The following is a 20,127-nucleotide window of genomic DNA, read 5'->3' on the forward strand; positions in this document are numbered from 1 at the left end:
CCTGCGCACCACGCCGCGCCCGGGTACAAAACCGAAAGAGAGACTGCGCCTGCGCATCTCGCCGCGACTTGGGGAGGGGGGCTTTTGCTTGGAGGTACCGCACTTGCGCAGAGAGGACTCGCGGACGGCTGTCGACTGTGTTGCTGTGTTCCGCCCTCCCAGCAAGCGGTAGGTTGCGGGGTCGGCGCGCTCCGCGTGCTGCACATCTGTGTTCGAGGGTAGGCCCGGGTCCCCGCCTCGTGTGGAAGCCCCCGCGGTAGAGCGGGTTGACGACCTGGCCGGGGTCCGGTTGATTTCCTTGCTTGAGTGTCTTAACCCCCTCGCCTGATGTCACCTGCGGTCGAGATCGTGTTTCTGTTTTCGTCCTGTGTTGTGAGATGCCTGAGATCTTTTGTGGAAGGGAGTGGCGTGGGAATAATGGTAGCAATAGTCAGAAGTAGTGTGATCATAATCCCGCTTTTCACATCATTTTCGATTATTAAAATCTTTTTGAGGCGCAGTTGTGTGCAACAATTTAAAATTATTTTGAGTAAGTTTACAAGGGCCATTCACATTGTATTGACATTTAGATTGTTGCCAAGTTTTTGCTACTAATAAGGCCTAACCTGTGTCTTTTTGTAGGACTACCATGCTTTTATTAGAATTACATGTTTCCTCATGCCACAGGCCCGGAGGGACTGAACACGTTTTCCCACATGTCCTTTGAAAGTCACGCAGTTTAGCACTTTCAGATAACTAACTTTTTTATTCCAATGTCACCACAAACTCTTTACCGTGCAGTCCTGAACCATATTTTTGGCACTTCTTTATTGCCGATTAGAATTTTAGGTTTTTAAGGTGTTAAGCAAGTATTTATTGAAAAACCCATTAAGATTTTCAAAATTCAGTTGAATTTCTTTAAGTGTCCCATTACTATTTCTCTTGTCATCAGCCTGTATGATTTGTCACAGCCAGTCACACAGATGCAGTATTTTGTTAAAATGCTCAGCCTCGTGTAGGCACTTAGTGAAGTCGTAAACACATATTAATATGAGACCCCAGCCCGGTGATGGAGATAAAGCAGGAGCTTCAGGCAGAAAGATCTGTAGGCTGGCGTCCATCACCAGTGTCTGGGATGAAGCCTCCACTCCCTGGGCCTCAGCCCCTCAATACCTGGCACCTTTCCTGAAGAGGCCAGTGTTTTGACACCTTCCTATTCATATGACTTAATGTACCACTATAGTTTTAAGCATTTTTATACTAAAGAACTTCCCTCATTCTACTTGTTATTTTGGTTATTGAGACATCTCTTTATCACTGTACTGTGAGCTGCTTTTATCTGAGACCTTGTTTTCTTCTTTTGATCCCATAAGATTCAGTGATGTGCAGCACTTATGTAGTCTGAATAAAATTTTTTGGGAGAGAAAAAGGACTCCTATGAGCCATGTAGATAATAAAATTGTGACAGATGTATTTTATTCCTTTTGTATGGTTTTCCTAATGGTTTTATTATTTACCTCAAGGTGTATCTTCATGAATAACTTAAATGATCCCCCAAATTGGAATATCCGGCCTAATTCCAGGGATGACGGGGGTGATGGAAGCAAATGGAATTACGCCCTGCTGGTCCCCATGCTGGGATTGGCTGCTTTTCGTAAGTCACAGTTTTCCTAAAAGTTGCATTTTCTGGGCTGGTAGTGTGGAGCCCAAAGACCTTGGGCTTTGGGACCTGACAGATGCAAGTGTGCATCCGAGTTTTATCCCAAATGGTGTGTTTTGGGCAAATTACTTTACCCTCTGAGCCTGTTTCCCTGTCCATGGAAAGTGGCAAACCAGAATTACCTTGATGTGTTGTGACGGTTAAATAAGATATTTAGGAGCATTTTGTATGGAGTGGGTTTTAATAACTGGCATCTCCCTTCCTAGGCTTCACTATGCAGGGGGTACCCCTGTTTCAGTTGCCCTTACAAGGACCGAAGGGGAGAATAAAATGGGCCTGAAAGAAACCCAGCTGTGGATGTCTGCTTAATGTTTAGGAATCAGTCTTTGGGAAACTTCATCCATGAAACCTGTTCAACCTGGCTAGAAATTCTGTCTGGTTTGAAGTAACTTTGCCCCACTTTGGGGAAGTTACCAGTCACCATTCAACAGTAATTATTCCAGCTCTTAGCATACATCCCTCACTACGTGATAAATTTTCTGATGTTTAGGAGGTGGTTTTATGTATTGGCATATCCCATGGTTCTGGGTTGGCTGTTAAGAATATGAGAAAATGAATAACGGAATGGAAGACAAGCAAAAGCAACCTTCTATTTGCTGTGATACTTTTCATAGAGTGCTTTTTTTACATGCCTGGATTACTCAGGTGGATGGATTTACTTAGAGGAAGTGGAGGTTGACAAGAGTAGAGTTTTTCAACCTTTACTTTTATTTTTACATCTGCCTTTACTTTTAGACTATGCTAGGGGTCTAGTTAACACCTTTATGTTGCAATATAGTTTCTCAACCATGTAATTACACATTTTTTTTTTTTTTAGAATCCTTATAAGAATGCAATTAAAAGACTTCTCTGATCACATTACCTAAGCAAGACAACCAAGGGGAAAAAAAAAATATTCCTCAACCCTTTCAGGGACAGAAAACATTTCAAAAGTCCCAGGACAAGAACTTCAAAAGTAAAGGTTATTATAAAAGGCTATAAAGCTGGAGATGAGTCACTCCAGGGCCTCTCCCAGTGTCAAAGCTAATTATTACATTAGTAATTGTAATTTTAAATCTTCAATTCACTCACCTACTTCATCACCTCAGCCACGGGCAACAGGTAGACCTCCCAGGTATTAAGTAGTACTCTGCAAGGTGGCAGGCTGGTGAGCTTCTAAAGGGCAATGCCTTAGGGCTGGATTTAGTCTCTCCCTGAGAAGCAGGCACTGCAGATCACTCAGTCATAAAAAACCACTGAGTCTTGTTAGGCTCATGGGAGCTGATGTTTAGTTTTCTAAGTACCAAAATGTTTTCCAGAGTGGCTGTACCATTTTATGTTCTCGCAAGCAGTGTATGAATGATCCAGTTTGGGGGCATCCTCACCAGCATTTGGTGTGGTCACTATTCTTTCTGCCTCACCCATTCTTGTAGCTGTGTAGTGATAGCCCACTGGTTTTAATATGCATTTCCCTAATGGCTAGTGGTGTGGAGTATATTTTCACTATTTACTTGCCAACAGTGTATCCTCCTCCATGAAATGTCTGTTCCCGTCTTTCAGCCGTCTCCCAATTGGATAGTTTTTTAATGCTGACTTTTGAGTTTATACCGTATTCCTGATTCCAGTGCTTTATTGGCTCTCTGGCTTGCAGACATCTTCTCCCAGTCTGCAGTTTCTCTTTTCATTCTCTTAATGGAGTATTTCACAGAGCAAAAGTTTTAATTTTGATGAAATCCAATTGAATCAACTTTTCCTTTTATGGGTCATGCTTTTCATGCCAAGTCTGAGAATTCTTTGCTTAGCCCTAGATCTTGAAGATTCTCTCGTATGTAGTTCCCGAAGTTTTAGTTTTACATTTTACACAAAAAGTGGATGATCCACTTTGAGTTAACTTTTGTATAAGATCTGAGACTTGGGTTCTTATTCTTCCTTTCAAATCTGTTTGCCTTTTGCTTTCCTTTCTTGCTTTCTTCACTGGCTGAGACTTCCAGGACTCTGTGGAATGGTTCCTGATCTTACAGGAAAAGCTTTCAGCCTTTTCACCATTAAGTACAATGGTAGCTATAGGCTTGGTATAGGCTAAGTACATATAGATACGGTTGTTTGATTGATTGTTCTTTAGCCTGCTAATATGTTGGATTACATTGATTGATGTTTGAATATTGAACCACTCTTACATTTTTTTGGAATAATCCCCACTTGGTTATGCTGTATAATTCTCTTTACATGTTGGAGAAATATGTTTGCTAATATTTTGTTAAGGACTGCCATGTCTGTTCATAAGGGATATAGTGAGGGTTTCAGCCCTTTGGCGGGGTTCTCTCTCTTCACACCTATTTCGGCATCCTAATTTTTATTTCAGCTATTGTGTTTTTCAGTTCTAAAACATCCATCTTTTGGTCTTCTATTTCTTTACTGAAACTCTCTTTCTGTGCTTAGACTTTTATTATGATGGCTGCCTTAAATACTCTGTCAGGCAACACTAACCTCTCTGTCATCTCAGCAGTGGCATCTACTGATTATCTTTTTTTAGTCAATTTGAGATCTTCCCAATTCTTAGTATGTAGAGTGGTTTTAAGTGGAAACCCGTGCATTTTGGGTATTATGTTATGAAAGTGGTTTTTATTCAGACCTTTTTCGGCTGGCTTCCTGGCAGCGCTCTGACAGAGGGGGGTGGTGCTGCCTCCTCTCTCTCTGGGGGCGGTAGGAGTCCAGGCCACCCACTTGTCCTCTGGCCCATTGGTACCATCCCTTGACGCTGCACTTCTTGCGCCATCTTACTTTTATGTACCCCTGTCACAACAGGCAAGCATCTGGGACCTCAACTGGTTACCGGTGATGGCCAGGCAAAGCTGAACACATTTTGGAATTTCCTATAACCTGACCAACAATATTCGAAGCATACCCCTCTTAATTTTCTTCAACAAGTAACCTGTATTAATTTTTAAATCTTGCCAATCATATGTGGGGCACGGTGGCTGGAGTAGGTTTGAGAGCACAAGGAAGCAGTGGGGTCTTCCTAGCCGTGGCCCGTCAGAAGGCTGAAAGGGCACTCTCTGCCGCAGCCCGTCACGCTCGTCCTTGCGGGAGCCCTTCTCGGATCTAAAACGTTCCGTAGTATACGGTTTCATACAAAATGTTACCTTTTTTGTACCTCTCAGGACCTGAGAGTTGATTGAAATGCTGTCTTAGCTGCTTTATGTTGTTGTTTTGTTTTGTTTTTTTCAGGACGCTAGAACTTCAGCTTTGGCTTTTCATTATGTGTGTTTTTCTCCCTCCATTTATTCATGTCAGGTTGGATTTGGTCTAGAGAGTCCCAAAAAGAAATAGAAAAAGAGAGAGAAGCATACCGTCAGAGAACGGCTGCTTTCCAGCGGGATCTTGAATCCAAGTACCACGACATGATCTCAGAAAATCGACGTGCCGTTGCTCAGTTGTCTCTGGAGCTTGAAAAGGAGCAAAACAGAACGACTAGTTATCGAGAAGCCCTTATCGCTCAGGGACGCAAGTTGGTGGAAGAAAAGAAGCTTCTGGAAAAGGAACGGGCTCAGGTCATGCAAGAAAAGAGACAGTTGCAGCCCTTGAGAAATGCATACCTGAGCTGCCTGGAAAAGGAAGAAGACTGGCAGAGGAGAGCCCGGCTTCTGCTAAAAGAGTTTGAAGGCGCTCTTTCAGAAAGACAGAATATCTACTGCAGCCTGGTCCTCCCTCGCCGCAAGCGACTGGAAATAGAGAAGAACTTACTGGTCCGAGCATCCACTGACCCGGTTGCTGCCGACCTGGAAATGGCAGCTGGCTTGACTGACATATTTAATCATGATACCTATTGTGGTGATGTCTGGAACACCAACAAACGCCAAAATGGGAGACTCATGTGGCTGTATCTCAAATACTGGGAACTGATTGTCGAACTGAAAAAGTTTAAGAAAGTAGAGAAAGCCATACTAGAAGAGTAAGAAAAGAATGAGATAAAACTACTTGTAATGACTCAAGGTCAGAATGTCTTTGTGGCATTCTGGGTTATCCAGTGTTTTCTTTTTTCCTTCTTCCTGTTGCCTGGGTTGCCTGTGTTGTGGCCACATGCACAGAGTGTGCTCTCCGTCTGCCAGCCTCTGGGTGGAACAGCAGCCCTCAACAGACAGAGGGTTCCCTCCCTGATCCTCTGCAGCTGTTAAGGAAGCTCTTTTCCAGAAGCATTTTTTAGGCTGTCAGCATTTTATTAAGCAGTGAGTATTACCTCGTATCTTAGCTCTAGGGTACAACTGTTTTTTAAGGAAGTAAAATACAATAGTGATCCTTACTATAAGAAATTTCCTGTCTGGGTTTATCACTACCTAAACAACTCCTGTCTTTTCCTCAAATTATTTTTCTTCTAAAATTACATTTAGAGGTTGTCAGGTAATGGATAGAACTCCCTGCCGTCAGGTTATGCATAGAACTGCCTAACAAATGATAATAGGCAAGTAGCAGTATTATCGAGGTTTTGTATTGTTTTAAACATCTTTCCCACCAAAGGGAAAAAGGGATTTCTTGTATCCACACGATTCCCTAGTGGGTGTTTGGAATTTGACTTGTTTCTGTATTCAATAAACATAATATTGTTAATTACTGATGACATATAATAAAAGATGCCTGCAATTTCAAAGATACCTACCACTTATGTGTGTAATTTTTTACTCTTTAGAAAATGTTTTTACGTAGATTATCTCAATTTTTGCCACAACTTAATGGGTAGGAAGGCACTTGTGGCCCTGTTTTTCACAAAGCTAATATGAATCAGCTTTTACTATGCTTTACGCTTGTCACTCGCAATCCCAGCCCCAATCCTATGCAGTAAATTAACGTTACTACCCTCTGGGTCCAGGGTCCCCGAGACCACCTCCGGGTTTGACAACTCAGCACAGGGTTGTGCTCGTAGCTAAGATTTAGTACGTGGAAAGGATACAAAAGAAAAGGCACACGGGGTGAAGCAAGGTGATCAGGCGCAGCCCCTGAGTGCCCTCCCAGGGCACACGATCCCCAGCAATGAACTGCGACACATGTGAGATGTTAGCAACTAGGGATGCCCCATAGAGATAGCACCCAGGGTTTCTGTTGAGGGCTGATCACATAGGTACCCTCTGCCTGGCATGGCATGTACCCAGCAAATTCCAAAATCCCAGAAGGAAAGCAGGCGTTCAGTCCAAACTTTTTGCACATCGTTTAGGAACAGTGAGCCACTCCTACTAGTTAAAGGTGGTGGGAACCCTCCCAAAAAACAGGACCCCAGATGCTAGCCAAGTGCCAACCTTGTATGCAGACTTTTCAGAGGAACACAGTCCCAGGCCTGCTGTGTAAACTCTTTTTCTGTACGTCATTTTACAGCTGATGGGAGCTGGTAGCGAGGTCAGCAAAAGTGAACCTGCTCAAGGCCAGCCACCATGGCGGTAATGTTGGAGCTGGTATGAACCCAGGCAGTTTGGCTCTAGAGCTGCTGGTAACTTAGGTGCAAATATGTGACAGTAAGTGGCCTTGCAGTGACTGGGTTGAGATCCATTCACCTGGTTTCAAATCCTGTCTCCCTGCCCATCTGCTTGCCTGTCAATGTGGCAATGAGACATACTGTTGGAAACATTAGGCTTACAGAAAACTTCAGTTTAACTGTACAGTATAATCATTAGAGCTACTCTTTGTGGAGTACATACTGCACACTGAATCTTACGTAATTTATGCTTATATGTTTAAGTCTTCAGAATGATTTTTGAGATGAGGAAGCTGCCTCAGTAAGTTCCCTAAAATGGCTGCAGGTCCTTTGCCCAGCTCTGCCCAGAGCCCCTGGGCCCTTCTTACTGGGGTCCAAAGCTAAAGGCTCAGAACGCCTTCCGCTATATTGCCGCCATTGATCTGAGCACGTGACTTCTTCAGTTAAATCTGGTGCATGTTCTAGTTCCTGTTACTCCGCTGATTTGTTACATGTCCTTGGATAAACTACTTAATGCTTTTTCTCTTGGTTTTTGTCCTTAAAATGAGGAAAATACACCCAGCCATGTAGTAGGTGAATGATTTTCAAGGAGAATCGTTAATCTTCATCATACTTTGTAATGTCCAACATGCTCTGAGCCCCACCTCTTTCAACAGCTAAATAAACATGTTCAGATAAATCAACTTAGATTGTAAGATTAGGACAAGTTTCTACAGAAAAATGAATTAGGCCACACTGTATTTGCATGGCACAGCTGCCTTCGATCAGCAAACTTGAGTGTAAATTTGATAACATCTTTTTTTTTTTTAAGATTTTATTTACTTTTTTAGAGAGAGGGGGAGGGAGGGAGAAAGGGAGGGAGAAAAACATCAATGTGTGAGAGATATATGGTTGCCTCCTGCACGCCACCAACTTGGGACTAGGCCTGCGACCCAGCCATGTGTCCTGACTGGCAATTGAACCAGTGACCTTTCGGTTCACAGGCTGGCACTCAATCCACTGAGCCACACCAGCCAGGGTGATATCTGTCTTTTTAAAATTGATGTTAATGAGGTTTGAAATGTTCACACAACGTGGTGGCATTTGATGGCTTCACAGATGTAACAAAAGAGTTCTGGATAAAGTGAGATTATGGTGAAACATTACTGAACTGAAATGGTTTAAAATGGAGACTCAAGAGCTGCCCGAGTATGTAATTGGAATGAACCATCAGGCACAGGAGTTGTGAAGGTAGGATGAATCAGCACCCTCTCTTGGTCAGAATGGTGAACAGGAAGCACTGCTGAATTCCAAGAGGAAAAACAATGCTTAATCCCGTTCAAAGAATGTAGGGGCAGCAAGGGTGGTGTCCCCATGTTCCAGATGGTGGTCCTCACAAGTCCAGGAAGATTGTCCCCCAGTGTCCATCACCGTAGTCCCCACAGTATATAGGGTGACGGTCCTACTGTGTCTGTCATGGTTCCTCAAGTGTCCAACATGGTAGTCCCATTTGATTCGCCTGTCTGTCCCCCCCCCCATACTGAGTATGTTTTCTTTTGAAACTTATTTTCCAATTGCAGTTGACATACAATATTGTATTAGTTTCAGGTATACAGCACGGTGATTAGACATTTCTGAGTTCATTTTCTTACACCCACAGTTTGCTTTTGCACAGGGGCCACATCTCCTGCTCCTGGACCCTGGAAGAAACCTGTCACAGCTGCTGCCACATTGTTAGAGCCACAAGTCACGGGCTGGGCAGGCGCAGCGAAAACCCTTCATGGCTGGAAGAGGCACATTCGGGGTCGGGGCTGAGCAGGCCCACAGGGACAAGTCAACGGCAGGCGGCAGGACTGCGCAGAGGCACCGGTCCTGCTCAGGCTGCTCCATGGGCTTCACCATGGCTCCACTGAACCTTCCAGCCCCTTGGGTTTCATAAGAATGGGTTGTTCCCTCGGGGCCCCAGGGCACAGGGGACATGTGCCACTAGCAGACATCTGTGCACCTGCTCCTACCCCAAATCACAGGTCCCAGGTCACTGCAGCACCTTGGGCCCTTCTGTACCATGGCTGCCAGGCTCAGCCATACATGTGTTGGGGTTCCACCCAGCTGGCACCCAGAGGCCAAGTCTGTCATCAGGAGAATTCCACAGACACAAAGAGTGGAAGCTACTCTGTCTTCACAGTTAGAATTAAATCATTAAAAAATGTTCCCATGCCTACTGTCTTGCCCAGCGCTTCTTACAATAGCAAACTCCATGTGCCGGAAATAGGATTGCAGAGACTGCCTGTGTGATACGTCCAAGGTGTGCAGTGGGTAAGCAGAGAGCAGATCGGATTGGCCCGGAAGCTCCACGTGCCCACTTCCCTCCTCCTTTGCCCGCTCAGTGGAAGGAAGGTTACTGCCTCCCTCAGCCAGCAGACCACTGAGAGGGCTCTCACTCTGGAGGTGCAACTCCAGGGCACCACTCATTTGTGGGAGAAAGGTATGGGACACACCTGGGGGGAGTGGGAGCACCTGGGGAGGGGACACACCTGGGGAGGACGCAGCATGGAGGTGGACCAGAGGGCAAACCCTCACGGAGCACCGGGGAGGACGGCTTGGCCAGACCAAGTACTAACTTCTGTCTTTAGGTTCCTTTAAAAATTTTGAATAGCGCTGAAATTAAAACCACGTGAATAAGACACACTCATGTTTTATTTGTATTTAATCATCCTAATAACCATCTTTGCACCAATCAGGGCTTGGGGGAAACCAAGTCTATCTGTGTCCTCTCCAGAGCCAGGACTGAGACAACCAGGCAGAGCCGCTTGCCTGTGTCAGAGCAGAGCGCCCTGCCCGGGCCTCGGAGTCTAAGGGGGCAGAAGCCAGGCAGCAGGGCGTGGGGTCACTGCTAGCACTGTGGTGCCCCTGCCGTGACAGACGCCCTCCCGGGAGGCCCTTTGGTTCCTTAACCTGGTGCTCTCGGGCTCAGCCAGCAGTGGCAGAGCCCGAGCACTGCTCACCTCCTCAAAAGTGGACAGGGGCCATTAATCACCAAAGCCCACTGTCCGTGCTAGACCGGCCTTTGCAAATATTCAAACAGATGTCACCTTGCAAGCGTCAGCACTGCAGACACCCAAGGGGGGTGGGGCAGTGTGTGGCTCCCCTGCTCTTCACTCTCACTCTTCTTCCAGTTGGTTGTTCTCTGACATTTTCTCTCATTTCTTCCCTGCTCATGCGAGCCTGATGTCCTGCTCCCCCCAACTCCCGCCCACCTCCTCTTTGCTGCCACTACCAGCCTGCCCCTCACACGCAGCCCAAGACGCGCCGCGACCAGGACAGCCATTCTCGGTCTCCTGGTGCCTCTTTGTGCCCACCACTGTGACGGTGGCTTCTGCGGACCCCAGGGCATTTTCCGCTCCAGCACGCCTGCAGTGCTTTGACGCTAAAGTGGCCCTCATGTCACATCTACTGGAAGGCAGGGCTTCCTCTCCTAGAGCGCCTAACTGATACCATGTACAACTTTGACTAAGAAATGCTTTGGGTGACAGTGGCAAGGGCACCAATGCTCAGCCCAAGCTGCCGACCTGAGGCTGAAATGCAACACCTGCTGTGGCCTGTTGCAGGGACTACTCCATTTGTTTCAGAGCCCTGGAAAAGTTTTCTAGGGCAGTCTTGAAAGCTTGCAGCAAGAAAGTTCCAAGTTCGTTGCTTGTCTCTTGAATATCTGGGTCAAAGCTTCCAAAGACTGGTGTGGAGACCTGGATGTCATCCCGGCCAGCCCGCAGGAGCACCCCACGCAGGTCCTCGGCAATTGTGTTGTATTTCTGCTGGTCAAATCTGGACATGGCCAGCTCGTCCTGGGGGTAGGCGGCACCCTCAGGGTAGCAGTCCTTGGGCACTGGGAACTCCACCCACCGCAGCTTGGGGAGCTCAGAGAGAGCTACGAAGAGGCGCCGCAGGGCAGAGGCAGACAGGGGGTTCCCCAGGAAGCGGAGCTCCTGGAGCTGGTGGCAGGGGCTCAGGGCCAGGATCAGTGTGCTCAGGTGGCGGTCCTCGATGCTGCACTCCTCCAGGGTGAGGACCCTCAGCGTCTGGGCAGCCCTGCCCAGCAGCCTGAAGAAGGTTGAAGGGAAAAGGTGGACCAGGCTGTGCCCACTGAGGTCCAGCACCTCCAGGTGGGAGGCATGGGTGCAGTCTGCCAAGAAGGCCATATCCGCGTGGTTCAGGGAGCAGTTGGCCAGGTCCAGCACTCGCAGCGGGGTTCTTAGGGGGCTGCAGGGCAGGGTGGAAAATAGCAGATGTGAGACGTGGTCCGAGTGAGGAGCTCTGGGGGCAATGAGGTGAATTCTGTCTCAGGGGTCGGCAGTCCCTGACTGGAGGGCCAAACCCACCAGCCGCCTGACTCTGTTCCGCCTGAGAGCTAAAATGGTCCTGACGTTTTCAAACAGTTGAACAAATCAAAAGAATAGTCATAATGCGTGATGTGGGAAAATCATGTAAGTTTTGAATTTCAGTGGCCATAAATTAAGCATTACTGGGACGCAGCCTCGCTTGTTTTTCTATGTGCTGCCTGTGGCTGCTTTGGGGTCAAAAAGGCCGAACTGCACCCTCGAGATAGTGGTATGGCTGCGTGGAGTGAAGAGTTAACTTTAACGAAGGCAGGCCTGGCCCTGTCCTGGCCCCTAAAAGGATGAATCTGTTTTGTCATCACTTTGCGGGTTGACTGTAAGGAAGTGACTGCAGCAGTCCCTTTAGAGAATGTCTGCTCACAAGCTTGTTGCAGGACAGTGAGATCCATGTGAACTGGCAGGAAATGAAACAGGCAAGTTTGATTCAAAAGCAAAAGCCACACAGTTTTAGGGCTGGGAAGGGCCTTGGAGCTGTCCGTTCCAGGCCTAGCATCGCCTCAGACCTACAAGGCCCTCCTTTTGTGATGCAGGTGGCCTGACATCAGTAAACACACAGCCAGGGTACAACCCTGCGTTGGCCCAGGGTCCTCAAAGTCTGGAACAGCATGCACCCCAGATCCTTTGAGAGGCGCACATTCTTAGTCTACCTGCACCCGGGTCGCTGGGCCCGAACCTGGTATCACAAGAGATGTACGGGGTCTTGCTCTCTCCCCCTGCCCATCCTCCTGCTGGAGCTGCCTCCCCCACTGCCTCCTGTACCTGTACTATGTCTCCACCGAGCACCTGATGTCTGCCCATAAACCTGCACAACTGAGTAGTTGCTGTCTACCCGACAGTGCTCTCTGCGTCCTTGCTGGGCTCCGTGGGTGAATGTTTCTCTCATGCCACATCCACCCACGAGGAAATCCAGTCAATCCTCCCTCACATCAAGTCCAGGTCTGAGTTCTGCTCACCACCTGCCTTGCTCACAGATGATCCCACCCCAGGCCTCTTATGTGGACTCAGCAGGGCCTCCTGTGTGAAAAAGGGTCAACAGAGCAGGCCTGACGACCGACTGTGGGAGGCCTGCACCTGGAGCTTGGATTTGGGGAGGGTCCCACCACCCAACTGATGGGTGGTCCCTGGCCCTAGATTGTTTGTACAGGCAACATGGTTCATACCAAGCCCCTGCTTCCTTCTGGGGTATGGAGTCCCCCAGCAATGCCCAGAAAACACTCTGGGCGTAGGTGTCTAAGGGACCCCCCAGTAGATGGCACCTCCACGGTGCAGAGGGAGGAAGCACGTCCAGGGATTCCACGGGGAGACGACTTGGGAGCTCCTGCCTGACCCCCTACCAGCACCTCATCTCGTCCCACATGCTTTTTCTTTGTAGATTGTGCCGTGTCCTTTTTCTATAATAAATCACTGCTGTGAGGATGACTGTGCGCTGAGCCCTCCGAGGAATCACCAAACCTAGATGGTCTCGGGGCCTGACACCTCCTACAGGGGTCTCCTCGCCCCTCCATCCATGTGTGTGGTGTGGACCAAAGAGGTCAGAGCAACCCTTGTAAATGTGAACTGATGACGCCACCTTCTTGCTCAGAACTTCTGGGTCTGAAGCCCTCTCCTCTTTTCTCCTTTCCCCAGCCCCTTTCCTCATACCCTGCTGACCCCTGGCCCTGCCACACCGCCAACTTGGACCTTTTGCACCTGGGGTTCCCTCTCCAGGCTACTGTGCAGGACACTCTTCCTCAGTCTCAAAGGTGACCTCAGAAGTGTGCCTTCCCTAACACACTCCACGCCTGGACCTTCCAGAGGCCTTAGACAGACGCTCAGCAACCAGCCCAGCTGAAATACATTACGGAGCATGGGCTCCATCCATTGGAGGGTCAGAGTAGGCTGGGCAATCAGAAGGCATTTCAGGGGTCGCGTTGACAAGACAGCCCTGCCAGGCTCGTGATGGGCCCTCCTGGCTGTGGAACACATTCCGCCAGCACAAAGGCAAATGTAGGTTGAGGACCCTGGCCAGCCAAATGCAGGACTGTCCTGAAGGTCCCAGAGAGCCAGTCGCCTGTCAGAGTTTTACTTGTGCGTGGGCTTGGCTGCCGCCCTTTTCCGCGGCAGGAGATTGCAGTCCTGTGGAGGACAGAAGAAGGGAGCGCTCATTCCTCTACTTGGCAGACCCTGAATGGAAGAGCAGGGATGGAGAGCCAGGGAGCCTGCAGGGGAGGAAAGGGAGGTGGCCTTGGCCGTCTGGGCTGGCAACCTCTGCGTTACCTTTGCATAAAAGAGAAACACCTGTAACCCAAGGGCTCCCTAAACTAAGAAAGAAACCTTCATACTCCCTGGCTCAAGAAGTGAGCAACTCAATGTTCTATACGTTTTTTATAAGTATATTCGTGGCAGATGGCCACCAAAGGTGAGCCGGCAGCCCTCCTGATGCTCCCACCCTTGAGTGGGTGACTGGCTCCTAACCGCCAGGAGAGGGCAGAAGTGAGGACATTCTCTAGAGAGCAGGCTACAAGCACAGCTTCCCCACTGGGCACGCTGGCTCTCTGATGAGCAGCCAGAGGCTTGAGGAGAGCCTGTGCGACACAAAGCCCAGGCCACCTGCCCACAGCCAGGTGAGTGAACCTGGGAGCATATTGCCCACTTCCCTCCCCGCCAAGCCTTCAGGGAGACTGCAGCCCACCAACGGCCAGAGGCAACCTTGAGGCAAGTTTGTGTGTCCAGCCCCAGTCCTGGAGTAGTTTGTCACAACAGCAAGTCATTAACACAATATAATACAGTTAATTCCCTGTTACTGATTTGTTAATCTGTAATTTTCTCTTTTGTTTACTGACTGAAAACAGTCCCCCAGGGCTACATGCCCCGTTCTATAGCCTGGTCCCTCTTGCTGCTTTGAGCCTCTTGTAAGCCACAAGGTCCCATTATCTGGTCCTTGGTACACCTTTAGCTTAGCCTCCGAGAGGGCCCCGTGTTGCCCTGACCCGGAGGAGCGGTGTGAGCAGACATTGCACCCACCCTGCCACCTCCCTCTGGTCACCCCAGACTCACCCAAGCAGTTTCTGGATCTTCCCTGTCAGTGTGGAAAAAGCCACACTCAGCTCAGTGAGCTGAGTCATCTGGCTGAGCTCCCAGGCGATGGAGGTGAGGAGGGGGTCCTCCTCCTCTGCAGTGTGGGTGCCGGCAGGGGGCCTGTCAAAGGCCTTGGCAGGCAGGGTGAGTGAGGCCAGCCGGGGGAATTGCACCTGGGCCAGCAGCTGCTGCACGTGGCCGGCGTGCAGCCGCACGTTGTGCACCACCTGCAGCTTGCGCAGCTCGCCTGGCCTGGCCAGACACAGCACCTGCAGGAGCTGACTGGGGTCTAGGCTGTCCGCCCGGAAGGAGAGGCAGTGCACGCGCAGTGGGGCGGGGCCTGCGGGTGCCAGGGCCTGCACCACAGCCTGGAAGTTTCCCTCAGTGACAAAGAGATCAGCCAGGACCTTTATGGAACGCCGGGCTGCATGGGGACATGCCTGCAGCTCACAGCAGGTCCTGGCCAGCAGCTCTGTGCGGCCCCACCTGCCCAGGGCCCTCCCACAGGGGCACTGTTGCACCTGCACATCTCGGACTCCCATGAGATCTGCCAACTGCAGCCGCTGCTGGCCCCTGCTGTGCAGCACGTGGTCCGCCAGGCCCCTCACGCAGGCCTCCAGGCAGGCCCTGCAGGCCCGGTCCCGCAGGTCTTCTGGGTGGTCTGCGCTCGGCCCCAGCAGGGCACCCAGCCGGAACTCCTCCAGTGGCCATCGCTCCAGCAGAACTCGGATCACTTCCGCCCGCTCCAGCAAGTAGCTGGCTTTGAAAAGAAGTGGGTAGAGGTTGTGGGATACACTGTCCAGGCCTTGCAGGGCCACCTGGGGGTGGGACACCAGGGCCTCAGCAGAAGCAAAGCGTAGTGACTTCATCATGCCTGCCTGTGGTGGCCAAGGCAGGTCGGCGCTCTCCCCTTGTGATTCTCCCAAAGACACACATGTGCCCTCTCCCCTATTTTTAACCGCAGCTGCTGTGAGCAGCTTGCCTTTGGGAGGGAGGTGGCCGGCCAGCCCTCTGGTCATCTGATGGTTATTTTGGTCCTGGGTGCCTGTTTGGCTCCGGGCGAGGTGTCTGGCAGTGTCTGGCTTGTCTGAGTGGAGCTTGGCTGGTGGGAGCAGAGCTGAGCGCTTAGCTCACGGGGGCCTGGGCCCCTGGAAACTGCCGCCCTGCCCATCGCAGGGGTGCCCGTGGTTGGGAGCTGCAGTAACCTGGTGCAGGGGAGGCCTCCTCGGGCGGGGCACGGCAGTCCCAGCCCTGAGCCTGTCCCACAGTCACAGGAGCAGAGAACAAGGTCAGCCCCGGGGGTGGAGTCCGCCCTGGCCTTACATCTGGGGATGGGGACTTGGTACCAGGAATGGGGGCGGGCACCTCTGACAACCGTTTCCTGATTTCAAGACAAGGCAAATAATGCCAGCCCCGTGAGGTGTTGACACCGCTCCGTCCACACAGACGGTTCCCTGTGGGCTCGCCTGACAGCAGCCGGGAGAGGCAGGGCTCAGCACCAACCCCGCCCCCGACCCGCAGCGTCCAGCCACGGGCATTGTCCTCGTCTGTGACCACAGGACCCAGGAGGCAGGCGGTGCCGCAGGTTGGATGGGAGGTTCCGGGAGCTGTGATGCCTCCCCGACAGGGTGTTCCACTACTCACTCTGAAGGGTGGCAGGACACCATGTCCCAAATAGGCCACTTTGGCATAGGGATTATTTTGAGCTAAAAGCACTTGAGCAATGGCGGGTGCGCTGGCCTCCCCGTTTCCTTCTGAGAGCAGGAGTTAAAGCTCCGTGTGAAAGCCACCCTCCCTGCCCCAGGAGGGACGGAGAGCCACAGAACTCGGAGCAGCAGACAGCCCGCAGGAAGTACACCATCTTCCTCTACTTTCCCACGATCACTTTTCACTCAATTTAGAGAACTGCTTATGTTAAATAAATCTGTTTGCTTTTCTCTTGTGACTCTGCCTTTTGTTACTATGGTGGGTGGAGAAACATTTCCTCCCTCCGGATCCTGGGCATTGATTGCTGTTTAATGATTATTAAATAACTAACACTCCCACCTCCTCTCTTTCTCTTTCGCGCACACGCGGGCGCTCACCATCCTTTGGGGCAGGGCTGGAGCAGTTAACCCCATGGACAAGCACCGGTCTGGGGGATCATGGCTGGGGCAGAGATACAGAGAGAGATAAAAAGCCAGAAGAGGGGGAGAGGCAGAGAAAGGAAGTCTGAGGAAAGGACGTGCTGAGGGGTGTGGTCATGTGAGTGTGAGGAGGGCGGACCCTCCCTCAGGGTCCTGCCAGGCAGCTGCCCCCTCTGAGCCGCACTGCGCCTCCGCTGCCAGGGGGGATCCCACTACAGTCAGGCAGGGGAGGTGCGGGTGTGAAGCAGTGGGACTTCGCCTGCTTTACAGTGGGCGTTCGGTGTGGATGTGGACCCCAAGGTGAAGCCTTGCGGTCCCGTCCGTGCCCCCTCCCTCACAGGAGCTGACATAGGTGACATATGCAGGAGACATCCTTGGACATAACGGACCTTACAGAGACACACAACCGCATGGTAGAAACACATCCCATTTATTTCTCTTCCTAAAGTTTGGGACAAGTCAGCACTAACAAAAGTAGCAAAACAGTTTACACAGCTGGCAAGTCACAGAGGTGGCCCCTGCCCCCACTGCTCCTGGTCTCAGTGGTCCACGTGCTTGCGGGGAGGCGTGGGGGAGGTGCCTGCAGCAGGAAGCTCGTTACAGGCTGGGCATCTCCCCGGCTCTCCTGCTTCTGATTCAACCCACCCGGTGACAGCGGTCCTCTCAGGCAATGCCTCGGGCACGACCTCCCAGCTCTGTGGCTCCTCAGGGCTTCAGGCCCAACGGCTGTGCCCCGTCGCAGCCTGGCGCCTACCTGGGAAGCAGGGTGTAGCCCCGCCCCAGGCTCACAGGTGGAGACCGGGGCCCCTGAGCCTAGCTCGTGTTCTGTTCCGCTGACTACATAAAACTTGCTAAAAAGGAAAGAGAACCGAGATTCCCATCATGCTTGCCGTGTGTCTGGGACGCGCTTCTGTGGGGCCCACCTGGGGCCCACCATCCGTGGCCCGAGTTGCCTGGAAGGTGGGGAAACACGGTCCCAGAGGGCCTGCCCTGCTCTGAGGCTCAAGAGTGTCTGGGCCTCTGCACGGGGGCAGGGGTCCGCGTGCTCCCACCATGGTGGGAGCGGCTGGCCGGTGCAGGGTGTCCACGCAGGATGAACGGAGGAGGAGGAGCTGTACAAGGAGGACGAAAGGGAGGCCTGGCCATGCCCAGGTGGTAGGAGGGCTGGGGAGGGGAAGGAATAATGGGGATGACCTCAGGCCTCAAGGGGCGTGTGATCGAGTAGCTCGTGGCTGGGGGCCGGCTGTGTCGGAATCCCGCAGCGTGAGTGTCACGCACAGGTCTGGACTGAGGTTCTTTTGCACTCTCCCTGAAGTTCTCTCTGGAGCCGGCACATCTTGTCCAGACCTCAGAGCTGTCAAAAGAATGAGCCTGTTACTCACATGCCCTGGCCTCCTCCCTCTGGCCCCTCGGTCCCAGGTCTGTGCCAGCACGAGTGCTTGTCCATGAGGCCCCGCAGGGGTCCTCACAGCCCGAAAGGCACTCTTGGCTCGTGGACACACATTCCTTCTAGGAGGCACTTGGGGTCAGGCAAGGACAGGGCACCTTAAACAAGAGCCTCTGCGAGGCTGACCTCCCTTGTGGCAGGTGCGACGCTAGTCTGTGAGCTGGCAGGTGGGGTCGGACAGGAGTGGCCACTGGCAGCGCTCAGCCGGCACCACGGGGCATCCGTGGGTGAAAGGGTTTTGGCCCTGAAATGTGTCAGGTCCGCGCTTGCCATTCGGATCCTAGAACATGAGTGTGTCTGTGTGTGTGTGTGTGTGTGTCTCACCAGCAGCCATTCATGTGAACTGAAGTCACTTATGATTTCACATGTAGTTTGTGGAAAACAGCCTATTTCACAGGCACAAGGGATCCACAGGTAGCTGGAGATTTGTAATTAGCTCTGGGACCCACACGTACACTGAGGGCGATGGGAGCAGGGAGGCTGCGGGAGGCAGCGGGGATGGTGGGAGTGGGCGGGCGGGGCTGCTTCTCTGGGAGCTGAGCACGGACCTCGGGCCAGGGTGGCTCCTGGAGTTCCTCCGTGCCTCCCCACTGCCCGCTGAGACCGTCTGGGCCTCGCGATCTCTGTGAGGAAGTGGGCTCATACCTGAGGAACCTGCCACAGACGCCACACCCTGATGAGCGAACTGTGGCTCCCACTGAGGACGGCAGCCCCCACACGGTGCCACGTGCCTGCTGCAACTTGGATTCGAGGCGTGCCCGGGAATCCCCGCACGGAATCCTGGACAGCATGAGCGGCAGCCCCGGCCAAGGCACAGCCTCAGCCGAGGATGATCACTGGCCGAGCTGCCGCCACAGGGCACGGGCAGGTGGGAGTGGGTGTCGGGGAGGCCCTGTTCGCAGGGGAGGGCTCCAGGTTCCCTTGAGCTGCTCCCGACAGGGGGTACTCTGTTGGGTATTCCAGAGGCGGGGGTGGATGGGGGTGGTCTCCACTGCCTTGGCCTGGCCTCGCGGCGGGGTGGGGGTGACTAACTGCACCAGGGGCTGAGGGGCCTGGCCCTCCTGTCCAAGAAAGGTCTGAGCCATTCAGAAATGGCTGGAAGGTTGGGCTCTTGAATGTGCTGGTTACCAGGGGGTTTAGGCAGCAACCCCCCGAAACATTAGTGAGGGAGATGGGGGAACAGGGGGGCAGCCCTGCCTGGCCAATGCGCCCCTCCCGCGGTTGCTAATGGCCGGCTGTGCCATCGCAGTATGGAAGCATCTGCAACAGGCAGCCTGGGTGGCAGCAGTGCGCCCAGCGCCTGAGGGACTACAGTGGACGAGAACCCCCATACACTGGGGAAGCTGAGAAAGCCCATTACTTACAGATTGTTTTGCCTGTCTCTCAAACTGCTGCCCAGAAGCCTAAGACATGAGCGGTTTCGTTCTGACAAAAGGAGGGTGGGGGTGATCACTACAGAACCAGTGTCACTGGTCCTTACAAGAGATCTAGGGCATGGGAACTAGAGACCTGTTCCCTGGCTCTTCGCCCAGCACACCCTTCCAATTGGGCCTTCCCTTCTGCTGCCACCAGGAGGCAGACTGCGGGCATCTCCCCAGAGCTGGAGCTGGGCTTGCAGAGTGATGTTTAAGACCCCAGGGTGCGTGAGGGCTGCTGAACCCACAGGCCCGGCCACGCCCTGAAGAAAAGATCTGTTTCCTGTGTGATGGGCCCCTCTCCTTGGTCACTTCAGTCCCTCCCTTTCAGGGATGATGTCTCTGAGTGCACATCCAGGGGAGTGTCTGGGGCCTCCTCCTAAAACCGGCTGGGCCCCAGGTACCCTCTGAACATAAAAATACACATTTGCATCAAGTTGAGGAACCCTGATTTGCCTGGTATGTGATCCCATCAGAAAGGCAGAACTGAGGGTCCTGTGAACGTCCCAGGGAGGGGCTGGACTCCAGGTGGAGCCCTGACCCTCAACCCTACATCCTCTGACTCCAGCC

The 20,127-nt window shown here is 51.9% G+C and overlaps 3 protein-coding genes across 3 annotated transcripts in view; 1 reads left to right on the top strand and 2 right to left on the bottom strand.

The window, feature by feature from the left end:
- Positions 1-32: 32 nt before the first annotated feature.
- Positions 33-6,309, top strand: CCDC127 (coiled-coil domain containing 127). Its single transcript, XM_054578373.1, has 3 exons — positions 33-168; positions 1,503-1,633; positions 4,973-6,309. The coding sequence occupies exons 2-3, from the start codon at positions 1,513-1,515 to the stop codon at positions 5,632-5,634; spliced, it is 783 nt and encodes a 260-aa protein (XP_054434348.1). The 5' UTR covers positions 33-168; positions 1,503-1,512; the 3' UTR covers positions 5,635-6,309.
- A 3,528-nt stretch (positions 6,310-9,837) lies between these two features.
- Positions 9,838-15,495, bottom strand: LRRC14B (leucine rich repeat containing 14B). The gene is made up of 2 exons (XM_054578225.1): positions 14,549-15,495; positions 9,838-11,375 (listed from the first exon to the last, which is right to left on the bottom strand). Exons 1-2 carry the CDS (start codon positions 15,439-15,441, stop codon positions 10,730-10,732), a joined length of 1,539 nt encoding a protein of 512 aa, XP_054434200.1. The 5' UTR covers positions 15,442-15,495; the 3' UTR covers positions 9,838-10,729.
- Positions 15,496-17,697: 2,202 nt separating this feature from the next.
- PLEKHG4B (pleckstrin homology and RhoGEF domain containing G4B) overlaps positions 17,698-20,127 on the bottom strand; it is a 79,058-nt gene continuing 76,628 nt past the window's right edge. Inside the window, exon 22 of the mRNA XM_054578649.1 lies at positions 17,698-17,859. Coding sequence (XP_054434624.1) covers positions 17,698-17,859 — 162 coding nt within the window. The remainder of the gene's footprint in view (positions 17,860-20,127) is intronic.

The sequence above is a fragment of the Pteronotus mesoamericanus genome, unplaced genomic scaffold (genome assembly GCF_021234165.1).
Source record: "Pteronotus mesoamericanus isolate MK-2021 breed Mesoamerican mustached bat unplaced genomic scaffold, CSHL_Meso_final contig_50, whole genome shotgun sequence".
Lineage (NCBI taxonomy): Eukaryota > Metazoa > Chordata > Mammalia > Chiroptera > Mormoopidae > Pteronotus > Pteronotus mesoamericanus.